General features: G+C 52.5%; 1 protein-coding gene across 1 annotated transcript in view; it reads right to left on the bottom strand.

Annotated features, from left to right (window-relative positions):
* LAMC2 (laminin subunit gamma 2) overlaps positions 1 to 14,566 on the bottom strand; it is a 45,478-nt gene that overhangs the window by 6,825 nt on the left and 24,087 nt on the right. Inside the window, exons 10-22 of the mRNA XM_038412684.2 lie at positions 13,184 to 13,363; positions 11,244 to 11,489; positions 8,996 to 9,132; positions 7,863 to 8,019; positions 6,827 to 7,032; positions 5,971 to 6,050; positions 4,862 to 4,999; positions 3,670 to 3,814; positions 3,096 to 3,245; positions 2,672 to 2,786; positions 2,010 to 2,209; positions 483 to 641; positions 297 to 396 (exon numbers count right to left, since the gene is read on the bottom strand). Of these exons, the coding sequence (XP_038268612.1) occupies positions 297 to 396; positions 483 to 641; positions 2,010 to 2,209; positions 2,672 to 2,786; positions 3,096 to 3,245; positions 3,670 to 3,814; positions 4,862 to 4,999; positions 5,971 to 6,050; positions 6,827 to 7,032; positions 7,863 to 8,019; positions 8,996 to 9,132; positions 11,244 to 11,489; positions 13,184 to 13,363 (2,013 nt within the window). The remainder of the gene's footprint in view (positions 1 to 296; positions 397 to 482; positions 642 to 2,009; positions 2,210 to 2,671; positions 2,787 to 3,095; positions 3,246 to 3,669; positions 3,815 to 4,861; positions 5,000 to 5,970; positions 6,051 to 6,826; positions 7,033 to 7,862; positions 8,020 to 8,995; positions 9,133 to 11,243; positions 11,490 to 13,183; positions 13,364 to 14,566) is intronic.

The following is a 14,566-nucleotide window of genomic DNA, read 5'->3' as shown; positions in this document are numbered from 1 at the left end:
TGCTATTTTCACTCACACTCACTCATCAACTACTGTGAGTATGGGACATGGGCAGGGCATCACGCTCTTAGCTCACAGTGGAGACATCTCATCCCATTTTATAAATGGATAACCAAGGCTAATACTTCCCGTCTCCCACCCTTTGTCTTGCCGGTTTAAATTAGAAGCAGGGCAGAAATTACCTCTCAACATGTGCTTGTCCTGCATCTAGTGCAATGGGGCCCAATCTCTAGTGGGGCCTCCAGACACTATCATGACACAAAGAATGAAGAAGAAGGTGGTGGTTATACACTTACCCATCAGATGTAGAAAATCTTCCAGGGCACGCAGTGTCTCTTGGACAGCAACCCCAGCAGTACGGGCACCAGTGTGGGCACCCTGCGCCTCCTGACCGGTCTGAGAGAGGCAAGAACAAGGCTGTAAGGGCTTATGTCACCCAAATAGGTTTGCAGTCCCTTTAAATGCAAGGGATGGGAACTCACTTTCTGTGCAGTCGTGGCATCCATATCGATCTCCAGAGCCTTCCTCGTGAGCTTCCTTTCTGCTTCTCTGGCCTCGTCCAGTAAAGCTATGACTCCTTTCTCCAGTGCCAGGACCCCATCTGCTGTCCTGTTGGCTTCCAAGTTCAACCGCCTTATCTCCTAAGAAAGCAAAGGCAGCAAGAGTAGGAGATATCTGAGAGGAAAGAAGGCCCAACAAGGATTCATTCAAGAGAGAAACAGTGGCAACACCCACTTGAAAGGACAGACTAGTGGCTTGATTTTCAGATGTGCTACGCACCCGCTACTGTCACCGACTTCAGCATGGGCCTGCTAGTCCTTAGCGCCTCCAAAAATCAGACCAGAGATGAATGGGCAGAAAGATGACCCAGTTCATGGAAACATGGGCCCATCAGGCCCAAGTTATATGAGATTCACCCACTTGCATCAACATCACGTTCTTTTCCCAGCTAGTTTTATTTCCCTTCTGTAGAGCTTTACTCCGCTTTGCAGCCATTCCCTGAACTCACCCTCTCGGACACGTCAAATGACATGGAATTACTCTGTGTGACTTTGGGCACACCTATGCTGCAGCTGCGAGGTGTGATTCCCAGCTGGGGTAGACGTACACAACGCCAGTTCTCATCGAACTAGCACACTAACAATAGCAGTGCAGCCACAGTGCCCGAGTACAATCCTGTCCCACCTCCTAGCCATGTACTTGGGGGCCTAGCTGAGCTAGGAATTACACCTCCCACCTGTAGAGCAGTTGTCCCCTTAGAGCAGGGGTGGCCAACCTGTGGCTCCAGAGCCGCATGCGGCTCTTCAGAGGTTAATATGCGGCTCCTTGCATAGGTGCTGACTCTGAGGCTGGAGCTACAGATGCTAACTTTCCAGTGTGCTGTGGGGTGCTCACTGCTCAACCCCCTGCTCTGCCCCAGGTCCCGCTACCACTCCACCCCTTCCCCCAAGGCCCCTGCCCCTTCCCCTGAACCTGCCATGCCCTTGCTCCTCCCTCCTCCTCACCAGAGCCTTCTGCACACTGCAAAACAGCAGATTGCAGCAGGCGGGAGGCTTGGGGATGGAGTGGGAGGTGCTGATTGGTGGGGCTGCCAGTGGGCAGGAGGCGCTCGGGGCTGGAGAGGGGGAACTGATGGAGGGCTGCTGATATATTACTGTGGCTCTTTGGCAATGTTCATTGGTAAATTCTGGCTCCTTCTCAGGCTCAGGTTGGCCACCCATGCCTTAGAGGCTGAACCTGCAGTCTCACTGAAGGCAGGCCAGTGTCACAAAACTTTCTGGTCTGCACTTGGGTCTCAAACTGTGCATATCATTTATCAGGACACACTGACGTGATACGTTCAAGTAACTCACACCCTTCATGTTGACCAAGACCTGAACAGGACTTAGGGTTAGTGTCTAACCCAGGAAGATGACTGCTTCTCACCAACCCTTCTCCAGTCACTCCCCATCCTTACCCTTGCCATTCCCCAATGCTCTGCTTATCAAAGAGCCCAGGCTTCCCCTTACCTGCTGGATACCACCAGTGATCTCCTTTGCCTCACCGGCCATGTTTCTGGCTGTTTTTGCATCTGTAGCAGCGCTGCCCAGGGCGCTTTCTGCTCGTCTAGTCTTATCGTTGGCATTTGTGACCATATTGCTGATGAGAGGGAGTCTTCTCATGGCTTCCTCAGCTTCTCTTCTCCTACCATCTACCTGCAGGTGAAACCCTAAAATGGAAAAAATATGCAGCCCCATCAGATCCCAGAGGGGAGAGGGCAATTCCTTGGAAGTCAGGCCTGGGGTTCACTGATGGAGGAACAAACGAGAGACGACCAGAAGCAGAACCCCCCTCTCAGCCTAGGAAAGGCTGGCACCTCTGGAGCTACTTATTCCATGGAAGAATGTCTACAGTTAGAGAATGGGGAAATGGGGGTATTCGGGGAGAGAAAGAGTCCCAGGAGGTTTGCTCCACTGTCACACAACCCAGGAACTGTTAAAATGATCTGCCAAGAATGATCCTTTAACCCTTTGACACTAGGAGCTGGGGTTACCTGGCATATGTTACATTGCAATGGAACATGCTGTGACTATCACCAGCTGGGGAAACAGCAATGTGGAGCTTTCGGAGCAATAGATCGGAACCAGTGACCACTGCTGAAGTAAGATGCTTTCGCCATAAAGAGACTCACCCCTGAGATTCTTCAAGATGAGTTCAACTTCATAAAAAGTGGCATTGCCAGCACTCAGTGCCTGCTGTGCCCTGTTCTTGGCAAGGTTGGCGCGGGACAACAGCTGACTTGAAGCCTGTAACGAGCCCGAAGGGACACAAGGAGACAGCAAATCAAGCAAAGAGCACGGGAGGCCTGGTCCTGTTCCCAAAGCGGTCTCTGAGGCAGCTTCATTTCACTGGGGAGGATTAAATTTACAGCTTGCCAGGAAAGACTCAACGCCCGTCCCAGCCTGGGTCACATGAACAGAATAATGGAGCTGGGATTGCAGCCTGTCTGCTGACCCACCTCCTGCTCCTTAACACAGACAGGAGAAAGTAGCATACAGATCCCAGAGATGGCAGCTCTCTCAGGATACCTACTAGTATGGGGGATGATGTCTTACCAGTCTCTTGCTTTCCCCGCTCTGTAATAATTGTTTAATTTCTTCCTCCCAGCTTCCTGTGTTGCTTTGCAGCCACCTGTATTCTGCCATGTACGTCTCCACCAAGCCCATTAGAGCATCTGCCTCCTGCCTGAGCTGGCTCGCATCCTCCTGACACACCAAGGAAACAAGAGTTTACTTTGATCACAGGTACCCAGTGCCAGTCACAAGGACTGGTCCACAGCACCAATTGGCTGCCACCACAGTATCACTTGTTGGAAACCAGAGCAGGCCTGAAAGGGACGTACATTTAGCAGGGTGGCAACATGCCACACTGCAGGTGATGAGGCTTTCCAAAGGATGATGGGCCACCTAGCAGGAGTAAGAATCCATTACATTCAGCCTCATGACGGGCAAAGGCCCGTCAGCCCCTGTGCTCATGGGAGGAAAGGAGAGGGGGACAGAGTGAGGTGAGAGAAGCATATTGGTTCCTTCCCAACAGGACACTGGGATGGTGGAGGGGCTGGCAGAAGGTGATTTGCATCTACAAAGTGCATCAAGGTTCTCTGCTGTCTAGCAGATGAGAAATCCTCACCTGGAAGGACCCAGCGTCGATCTTTGAGAAGCGAGACATGGAGCTGAGGAGCAGCAGGCTGCCCTGATAGGCTCTGTCAGCATCCAAGGCAGATCTGCTGGCGTCAGTCTCCAGATTACTGGCCTGCAATTTGGTTTCATCATATCTGCCGAGAAAAAAAAGAAAGAAAAGCATCGTAAGCCATAACACCTACCTCATGTTTAACAGCCCATGAGACACAGAGACCAGCTCCTCCCTGCTGGGTCAGGTCACGGGGCCATTTGCCTCAGATCAGCGAGCCTGCAAGCTGGTTGGGTGCTGCATCTTTGCAAAGCATCATGTACATTTCCCTCTCTGGAGCAATTAATTTTATTTAACACGGCCTCCCACACCACGTCAGCCAGGAAATGAAAAGCAGCAGGCTGTCCTGTGTCTCAAACTCCTTCAGACCTGGGCTCACATATTGGCCAAGGTTTTCAAAGGTGACTAAGGACAGGCAAACAAAATCACAAGACTCCTTCAAGGAGCCTGAATTTCAGAGATGGGATCTCAGCTCTTCCTATAAATCAGGCCCCTTTAAGGTGTCTCAAGTTGGGCACCCAAAATCAATAGGCACTTTGCAAATCCTGGTCATCCCACTTTAATATTTCCCTATAGGTCAGTCCGCTCCGCTCCCAAATCATGTGTGTAGCTCTTCTCTGTAGTTCCCTTATCACTCTGAGCCGCTACACATAAACCTCTACAGTGGGTCAGTGAAGATGCTACCCACGTCGATGGGAGGGGTTCTCCAGTCGGTGCAGGTAAGCCACTCCCAAAAGGCGGTAGCTAGGTTGACAGCAGAATTCTCCCATTGACCTCGTGCTGTCTATACCAGGGCGTAGGTGGTTTCACTGCGTCACTCCAGGGGCTGGATTTTTCACACCCCTGAGCAACGTAGGTATACCATCCTCATTTCCTAGCATAGATCAGGGCTTAGTATGTCTGAGACTGTCTGGGCCAAACCCATCCCTGGTGGAAATCCATTGACACCAATGGACGATTTGCCCAAGGGATGAGTTTGGCTCCACCAATGTGTGCAACACGCAAAGGAAATTGTATCCCCCCGACAGACACCCCATAAGGAGGATGGGATTCTTAGAGACACTTCTTACCATACTCTCTTCTCTCCCCTCCCGCCACCATGGAGACCTACACACGTGTGCTGTGAACCTACTTTCGCAGCAGCCCTTGCACAGAGCTCGCCAGGATGCCTCCTCCATTCACAGCTGAGCGCACCAGCTCCAGGGCCTGTCCTGAGTCATCCGCCGCCGCCCTGACTGCCTGTTCTATGGCATTTGCTGATTGCACGTGGCTGGAAAACAGAAGGGCTCCCATGAGACATGGGCCTGCAAAGGCTGCCTCACTTCCTCCATCCACTTGTTATTCAGGTGGGTCATCATCAGAGCAGTTGTAGCCGCGTCGGTCCCAGGATATGAGAGAGACAAGGTGGGTGAGGTCATAGGCGGCAAGTTATGTGGGCCCATGGTGCCTGTGCTCTACCAATATTTAGGGACGTGGGCCTAGCTCCACCAATGTTTAGGCTTACTGCACTTCAGGGCGGCCTGGGGTGTTAGTGTGGGGCCTGGCGCCGACAGCAGCGAGTGACCCAGCCCCAGCCCACCCCACTCCGCCCTGCCAGCTCCCGGCGTCGCTCGGGAAAGGGATGAAAGCTGGAAAGAGGCAGGGCAGGGGCTTGGGGAAAGGAGTGGAATGGGGGCAGGGAAGGGGCACAGCAGAGGCAGGCTGGGGCTAGGTCACTCACTGCTACCAGTGCCAGGCCCCCCACTAGCCCACCAAGCTGCCCTGGACCCCGCATCCCCCTGAAGCGAGGGACCCCACTGAAGCGCGGGGCCCAGGGCAGTTGCCCTGGTCTGTCCTATGGACGGAAATGCTCTGCCTGAATCCCCCCAGAGCCCGGGCCCCGGGGCGGTTGCCCCGGTCCATCCTATGGATAGGACAGCTCTGCTTGGACCTGTTCTGGGCACCACCAAAAATTATATAAACCTGGCACCCATTGGTGAAGTGGTATCTTTACTTACTTACACACACGTCTCTCTCACCAAACAGAAGTGGGTGCAATAAAAGATATCACGTCGCCTACGTTGTCTGCATCATGAGAGCAGATCTTTCTGGGAAACCCAATGACCCAAGAAAGGGAACTGTACCCCTGTAGAATATGTGCTTCTTGGCAATAGTGTTTACTCATTGTGCATCTAACACCAGTAGATCTGGACTGGAGGAGAAGCAGTTACGGCCTAAAACGTGCCAATGGAGGCAGCTCACCTGTTTGCTAGTTTGAGAGCTTCTTGGGCCAGCATCAAAAAACTGTTTGACCCGCCTGGGAGATCTGAAGTTGGAATATTCTGAGGAGAAAGAGAAATTAATTGCACTGTCTCTCTCTGATTTAATGCTGAGAAAAGGGAGGGATTGATAATGACTGGCTGGAGGTAAGAGAGTGCATCACACAGACACAGCTCTGCCACAGCGCCCAAAGGAGCCTAGCCAGCCATTTATGAACCCAGGTAAAAGAGCAAAGCTAATGAACTCCTGTCATAGAGCAAGGTGCTGGCCAAAGCTCTCCTGTTACTCTGCACCCACAAATAACTTTTACTACACTTGCAGCCTCCCTGTAACAAAACTGAAGGAGCCTATGGAGAAGCAGGACACCTGCTTCCACCCTTTGTTAGGGTACATCTACTCAGCCCAGGTCTCAGAGCTCAGGCTGATAGATGGGGCCTCACACCACTGCACTAAAAAGAGCTGCATAGACACTGCAGCTCAAGGTGGAGCTCAGACTTTGGAGCCTAAGGATAGGGGGAGGTTTAAAAGCCCAAGCTCCAGCCTGAGCCATAACATCTAGAATACTATTTTTAGTGTGCTAGCATGAACCGTGCAGAGGAAGATTAAGGAATAAGGGAGCAGAGGGGGAGGGAGAAGAGCTCGAGGCAGGAGGTTTGGAGAGCTCAGGGAGTCAGCATCAGGTGCCAGGAAAACATCACCATGGAGAGCAAGGGAACAGAAGTCAGCAGAAGAGGATTCCTCTGGCCTCTGCAGCAGTGGCCAGGGGTGTATTTACCAGGGCGGGAGGCTGGTCGCTGGTCTGGAGTGTCTGTGCTGAAAGGTCCTGGGGAGAACTTACCAGCCCACTCAGGGTCACTTTGCTTTGCCCCAGGTCCAAACGGGCTCTCTCGATCAGCCTCCTAATGTCCTGCACCTGGGCCTGGTACTGATGCCCCAGTGCCTGCAGCCTCTGCACCGTCACCCTGATGTCGGCCAAGCGGCTTTGGTAGCTGGACTCTTGTCCCTTCATTTTGGACACCCGGCTCTTCAGGGACTTGTCAGAGGCTGATGAGAGACCAAGAGAGATTTAATGGGCTGCAGTGGAGCCGCCAGATACAAAACCAGAACTGAGCACAAACAGGCAGACAGCTCAATGGAGAAAAAGACAGTTTGGACACACTACAGTCAGAGGGCTGTCCCAGAGTGTCATCCGCTCCCCTGTCTCCATACTGTGCCAGCAGTCGGGGGCTGTCCCAGAGTACTCCTCCCATCCCCATACTATAGTGGCAGTTGGGGGATGTCCCAGAGTGTCCCCCCAGCCCCACACTGTACTGGCTGTCAGGAGGCTGTCTCAGAGTGTCTCCCATCCCCATACCATACCGGCAGTCAGGGGCTCTCCTAGAGTGTCCCCCCTCCATCCCCACACTGTACCAGCAGTCAGGGGTTATCCCAGAATGTCCCCCGTTCCCGTACTGCACCGGCAGTCGGGGCTGTCCCAGAGTGTTCCCCTCTCTCCCCATACCGTACCAGCAGTCGGGGGCTGTCCCAGAATGCCCCCCATCTCCATACTGTACTGGCAGTCAGGGGCTGTCCATCCCTTCCCGTTCCCCTACTGTACCAGCAGTCGGAGGGCTGTCCCAGAGTGTCTCCCCTCCATTCCATATTGTATCGACAGTCAGGGGATTTGTCCAGGACTGCACCCCCCATCCGCATAGTCAGGGATGGGGAGAGGGGAAAGCTTGTCCCAGAATTTTATCTCTGAAGTGCATGGTTCAGAACTGCATCCCTTGCCCGGCACTTGAGTGTCTAGCATTGGTTCCTTTCACCGCATTCAGCCTCCAAGAGCCCCTCTGCTGTCTCTCCAACCCTATCCAAGGGGAGGTGCCCGACATTACCTTGTAAACTCAGAGCTTCTCTCAGGATTTCACGCAGGGTCTCCTCAGCCTGTTGCATCTTCCCCTCCAGCTCCTCATTGGCCCCCGCCCCACTGCCAAGCTGCAGCTGAGACACAAGCACCTCCAGCTGCTGCAACTGCTGCAAGTACTGATCCACCTGAAACCAAGGCAGGCCATGGAATTAGCAAATGGCAGAGAAACGTGGGTTACAGAGGCAAAGAGACAAGGGCTTGGGCCAGGTCCGCAGGCACCAGGAGGTGAGAAGAAGAGAAGCCCCAGGATTTGTGAGAAGTAGAGAGCCCAGCACAGTCTGGAAGAGTTACCGGGACAAAGAGTCCTTTTAGTGAATGTTAATTCTGGTCAAAACACCAGATTAACAGCCCTTGTGGCTGAAATCCTTTATTGACAGACCAGGCAGTGCAAGCTTCCCACACACAGCCTGGGCAAAGTGCCACAAACCTCTCCTAGAGAGAGCATAACTAGCAGCAAGAAGATAACCAAGCCTCTGCTCCCATCTCCCATCCAGTCCTTGGCCTGCTTACAGAGACCATCCCTAACGATGCTACTTAGGGCCAGTCATGACCATGGCATTAGGGATGTGAACGCTTGCCCACTTGAGACCAGACAGGCCACCAAACAGCCACCAGAGAGTAATTATTTCTGGTCACTAAAGCCCTGGACCTGATTTGAATTGGGCTCTTTTGTGCACAGGGAAATGGTTAACCCTGAAACCCGAGCAGGAGGTGGCATGACTGTGAATGTGTTCTGCTCCATGCTCCAAAAAGAAGAAGGTCCCAGACTCCTTAACCTCATTCTGTCATGGCAGTGTCCATAGGAAGAGGCTAGAAGGATCTCCCTCTTCTCGCCTTTTCCTACAAAGGTGAGAGTTCAAGAGGTGGAAAGAGCCCTCACTCTGTCCGGAGCAGAGCTGAAAGACTGTCGGTGTGGTCCCTAAGTCTGCACGGAGCTGTTTCTTGGAGAGAGGGGATCTATATTTCTGGGCCTATCTGAGCTCTCAGAGCACGGGTGGTTCATTTCCTTCGTATCTGGAAAGGAGTATTTGCTGAGCCTCATCTGTGGATTAGCCTTGACAGCTACTGGGTTCAGTCTCTGATAGATTCATAGATTCATACTTGTGTTTTCATATGGCTGTAGCAGGCTGGGCACTGGGTGTGCTCACAGTTGGGCCCCTCAAATCCTGGCCTGCAAACACAGCTCCCATCGCTTCTGCACGTCAGGGGATCAGAACCTACCGAGTTGCAGTTGCAGGCTGCAGAGAAAGCAAAGGGTTAAAAGGAGCCACAAATCAGTTCAACGCTGAGAACTAAAGAGCGTAAGGAAACACAGCAGCTCGCATAACAGCATGTGCCTGTCCTCGCCAGAACATCTTCCCATCTGCCTCCGCGGGGATTTCACACTTCTACATCTGCACTGGTTTTCAAAGATGCACAACAACCTACATCTTGTCTGACCTGTCTACCCAATACCCACCTCCCATTCTGGGCTAAACAGAGACCAATGAACTCCACCCTACCCTGCTGCTAGAGTCACTGTTCCCCTGAATGCTGACTGCTTCTGAATATCTATAACTCCATATTGAAGGAGTTCAGGTCTGGTTCGTACGCTGATGGGGAACCTCAAGGAAAATCAGCGGTGCTACAAGGAGCCAGGCTGGTTATTTATACCAGCCTTGCCTCTGAATCAGCACTGCGCTAACAAGGTACTGCTGGAGCTCCCATTTTTTATGGGACCTAAAATGTGGGGTTTGGGCTTGTGGCCTAGCCTCAGTTTCCTAGCCATTATATTCCAACTACCTAAAATTCTCCCCGGAAGTTTCAGCTGGACACAGTATTATTGACTTGTCCTAAAATAATGTGTAACATTGCTGCTCACTGTGAAATCCTTCTTGAATGTGGATTCAAGAAATGGCTGCTTCAGTGGGGGAGGAAGTGACTCTTGTACAGAACATGTGAAAAGCTGGCTAGGACCCTTTAAAATCAAAGGTGCTATGAAAGCGCATCACAACATTAGTATCAGGTTTGGGAGTCCATTCCCTGTCCAATTATACTCTCAGCACATACCCTCAGGACCAGGCTCCTGTTTCAGATTCAGTTTCTATGCCTGTTGTTCTCACCAGCCAGTCTAGTAGCTTTCCCTAGCTCTTCTCTGGGTATATACACTTCAGTCACATCCCTCTTAATCCCTCTTTCCCCCACAGTTGTAGCCCCTGAAAGAGCCGTCAGCAGCCTCAGAAAATGCTGAAGGAATTCAGGGCCTTTCCCCTTGATCTCCTCGACGATACACTGCTGATGGAAACTCCCCATATGCAGACACAAATCAACACCTCTGGGAAGCGCCCAAGTCTTAACGTGAGCCATCCAGAAATCAAGCAAAGCACTGGAGTCAAACAGCAAATTAGCAGTCACTTTTATGCATCATGGAAGTTGCATTCTCACAGAGCAGCAGCTCTCTCTGTCGCCCCCGCCCCCACATAGGGATCACACTCTTAGCGTCTTTTAGGCAAACATGTACATTCTCCAGGGCCAACTTGTTCAGCAGGAGTGTGCATTGGGTTCAGTATTTATATTTGCTTTTACATTCCTCACAGGCTTTTGTAAGGCTTCAGGGAGCCATTTGTGGGGCCTGAGACATCACAAGATTCTGGTCTCCTCCTGGTATTTCAGCTCCTGGAGAGATGGATGGAACATCATGAGAACACTGGAGCTTGTGTTCTTGTGGCCCCACAAATGGCTCCATGAAGGGTTAGGAAGGCTTGTGAAAAGGGTAAACAGGAAAACAAACTGAGAGATATGAGGCTTTAATTACATTTAGCCAGGGCCTAATGGGCAGGGCAGAAGCCTCCACGAGGAAGGTGAGAAGAGAACCCTTCGCCAGTGGTCTGGGTAGACATGGCCTATGCTGCATCTACCTACCACCACCTCCTCTATGGCCGGCGGGGGGAGACGGGGGATGAAGTCTAACCTTTCTCCATTCAGATACAGTGGATGGAAGCACGGCTTCCACCGTATCCTGTGGTGAATGTCTGGTGGGCCCATGTCCTACAATGCCCCATATATGGGCTGCTCTCCATTTACAGCCTCTCCTGTTTGAATTCAAGAGACTGCCCTGCTGTCCCTCAGAATGCAGAGCAAGCAGGGCCAGCCCTCACCACCCCAGCATCCCCACCTGCCCCCACTCTTCTGCAGCAACCAACCCCCCTTCAAGTGGGGCTTATCCAGATACTGTTGCAGGCTTTATCTGACATGGGACTTGCATGCCCAGCCTTGATACTCACACACACACAGGGATGTGTTTACTCACAGGCATATTCTCCAGTGCAGACTCACTCACACTGGGGCATACTCTGGCTTACACTCCTACCTTGACACTTCTCTACTGGGTTGAGGGCTAAGGGGTTCACAAAGAACCCGTCCCTGCACTGGTCACAGGAGAAGCCAGCCGTGTTGTAGAGGCATTTCAGGCATTCACCCGTCAGCCGATCACAGTTCCCTACAGCACTGGGATTGACGTTATTGTTACACTGGCAGGGCTGGCAGGGTCTCACAGGGCCGTTGTCGCCCAAGGGGTCTCCAAAATAGCCATCAGCACAGAGTTCACAGTTAGCACCTGGGGAGGGGGAGACAAACAAGAGAGAGACCAGTTACCCTCCAGAACTACAGGGCCCCAAAGCAGCAGCCAAACCCCATCTAATGCTGCCCTCCCCCTACTGCCAGGGGACGCAGGCACTATGCCAGAGGTGGGCAAACTATGACCCATGGGCCACATCCGGCCCACGGGACCCTCATGCCCAGCCCCTGAGCTCCTGGCCTGGGAGGCTAGCCCCTGGCCTCTCCCCCGCTGTTCCCTCTCCCCCGCAGCCTCAGCTCACTGTGTCGGCAGCGCAATGCTCTGGGTGGCAGGGCTGCGAGCTCCTGGGACAGCGCAACTGCAGAGCCCGGCCTGACCTGGTGCTCTGTGCTGCGCGGTGGTGTGGCTGGCTCCAGCCGGGCGGCACGGCTGCCAGCCACTGGTGCTCCAGGCAGCGCGGTAAGGGGGCAGGAAGCAGGAGGGTTGGATAGAGGACAGGGGAGTTCGAGGTGGTGGTCAGGGGCTGGGGGTGTGGATAGGGGGTCAGGGCGGTCAGAGGGCGGGGAACAGGGAGGTTGAATGGGGGCAGAGGTCCCGGGGAAGGCAGTTAGGAAGGAGAGGGGGGGTTGGATGGGGCGGCGGGGGGCAGTCAGGGGCAGGGGTTCCAGGGGCAGTCAGGAGACAGGGAGAAGGGGTGGTTGGATGGGGCACGGGTCCCGGGGGGGCAGTCAGGAATGAGAGAAGGGGTTGGATGGGGCGGCGGGGGGCAGTCGAGGCAGCAGGACCGGGGGCGGTGGATGGGGCAGGGGTCCCCTGGGGGGGCATCAGGGGGTGAGAAGCGGGGAGGTCGGATGGGGGTGGGGCTGGGCCACGCCTGGCTGTTTGTGGAGGCACAGCCTCCCCTAATAGGCCCTCCATACAATTTCGGAAACCCGATGTGGCCCTCAGACCAAAAAGTTTGCCCGTCCCTGCACTACGCCCTGCTGGGACCTGCAGGACAATGAATTTCTCGTGGAGGGGAACTTGCCCTCCTCATATAGTTAGGGGAAGCGGATTTAGCTCCATGGAGCCTTTGACCCAAACCATCCCAGAAAGCAAGTCACCTTCTATCCCAGATGAGGGGCGAGAAGGGGAGCAGCAATCTCTCTCCAGGGAAAGGAAGGAACGGTAGGCAGTGATATCTTGAAAGGGAGCCTATTCTGACTGACAGGGGCACTGCGCTGGGACAGAGGAGACCTGGGATCTGCTCTTGGTTCTGCCACTGCCCTGCTGTGTGACCTGGATCCAGGCACTTCATCTTAGCGTGCCTCTTTCCCCCCTGCTCCCCCCTTTGCCAGTCTTGTCTTTTCAGTGTGAGCGCTCTAGGGGCAGGGTCTGTCTCTCTGTGCGTATGTACAGCAGCTAGCACAACAGGATCCTGATCTCAGCTGGGGCCACTCTGTGCTACCGGGAATACACAGAATAAAGAATAACAAAGAGGCAGAGTGGGAGACAGATCGGCTAGCCAGGCTGTACAGAAACAATCACACTGCAGCCATCACAATCCCACTCTGTACTAACCAGGGGCTAGGGAGAGATCTTAGGGCATTCTCTGGGAATGCATGTAACAGTCAATGGAAAAGGACAGGGTAACTCTCTCTATACCACACTTTCCTATCCTGCTGTCCTGCAGGAGACTAGAAGAACCCTAGAAAGGAAACAAATCTCCAGGTAAACCAGAGGGAGGCCATTACCAGTAACTCCCAGAGGGCAGTTATTGCAAACGACCTCCTTTCTCCCTGGTGCCACTGAGCAGCCCTGACCATTTCTGCAAGGGCATGGCCGGCAGCTCTGTGGATTCCAGGGGTCCCCGTAGAAACCAAATGGGCAGCTGGTGTTGGGATCCATGTTTTCATCTCCTGAATAACAGTCTCCTGGGAAAGACACAAAAAGGTATCACAACAGCCAGTGCAGATCTGGCCATGCATGGTTCCTGTATTTTGGTGCAGGCCTTGACAGCCTGGCACTGCCACTGTACATTCAAGAAAAGACCCTTTCTCATAACCCCAGGCTACCTCCTACCACCTGTGCCATCCCACGTGAGTCAGCACCTGCCTGGAACAGAGTACTGACCCACCTAGCACAATTCCTCATAACCCAACACTACCACCTGTAGCCAGATACCATACGTTATAACTTGGCAACCCCTCTGCAGCACGTGTGTGACTTGGCACCATTCCTCAACACAGTCCTCCTTAACTTGGGGCCACATCACTCCTCCAGTCAATAACAGGCTATCATGTTACAATGCACCATATCTAGACAGCTAGCTCGCAGAGCTAGACACTCAGGCTATGTAAGTGAAAGTCCAGCCCTTAGAACTGACTGTAACAATCAGAGCTCTGCACCTAGACAGAACACAGAGAGCCTTATGAAGCATAAGACATTCCTGATAAAAACATAGGCATGTGTACCAGGCACCTGACACCATTGCCCAGAATCCAGCACTTTTTCCTGGTACCCAGCACCTTGCCCATCACCCAGTTTTATCCTCTGCAGCCTCATGACAAAAGCTGGTTGGGAAAATGGAATTTCCGTTCTGCTGGAATTTCTAACATTCCAAACTTGGTTTGCATTCTGAATCGGAATGAAGAGCCGCAATTTTAAAACTTCCTGCAGAACAAAAATTCTGAAAACTTCAAATTCAGGACTGTTGAAATGCACTATTTCAACGAGGGAAAAACATGACACTTTGATAAAGTAAAAAAGCTTTGGTTTTATAATTTCTATTGATTCCATGTGGATTTTTATTTTAAAATTTTAAATACAGGTCATTGGATTTACTATTAAAATTCATGTTTTAATAGCATATAAAAGTCCAAACAAAACATTTCAACATCAAAATGAAACAAGATTTTCCCTATTGAAAGTTTAATCAAGATTGAGAGGTTCCCATCAAACATTAAGATTTTGACAAAACTGCATTTTTCAGTACAAAACTGTCCCACCTACATTTCTGGGAGCGGTTCTTCTGATGGCAATCCTCTCACCCAGCATCCTCACCTATAACCCTGGTTCCTGTCCCGCAGCAACACCTCCCTTCCCCCAGCTCTAGCCACAGTGCACAGGCACTCCTG

Source organism: Dermochelys coriacea, chromosome 8 (assembly GCF_009764565.3).
Source record: "Dermochelys coriacea isolate rDerCor1 chromosome 8, rDerCor1.pri.v4, whole genome shotgun sequence".
Lineage (NCBI taxonomy): Eukaryota > Metazoa > Chordata > Testudines > Dermochelyidae > Dermochelys > Dermochelys coriacea.
The sequence above is the reverse complement of the archived record's forward strand: the minus strand, read 5'-3'. Positions and strand labels throughout refer to the sequence as shown.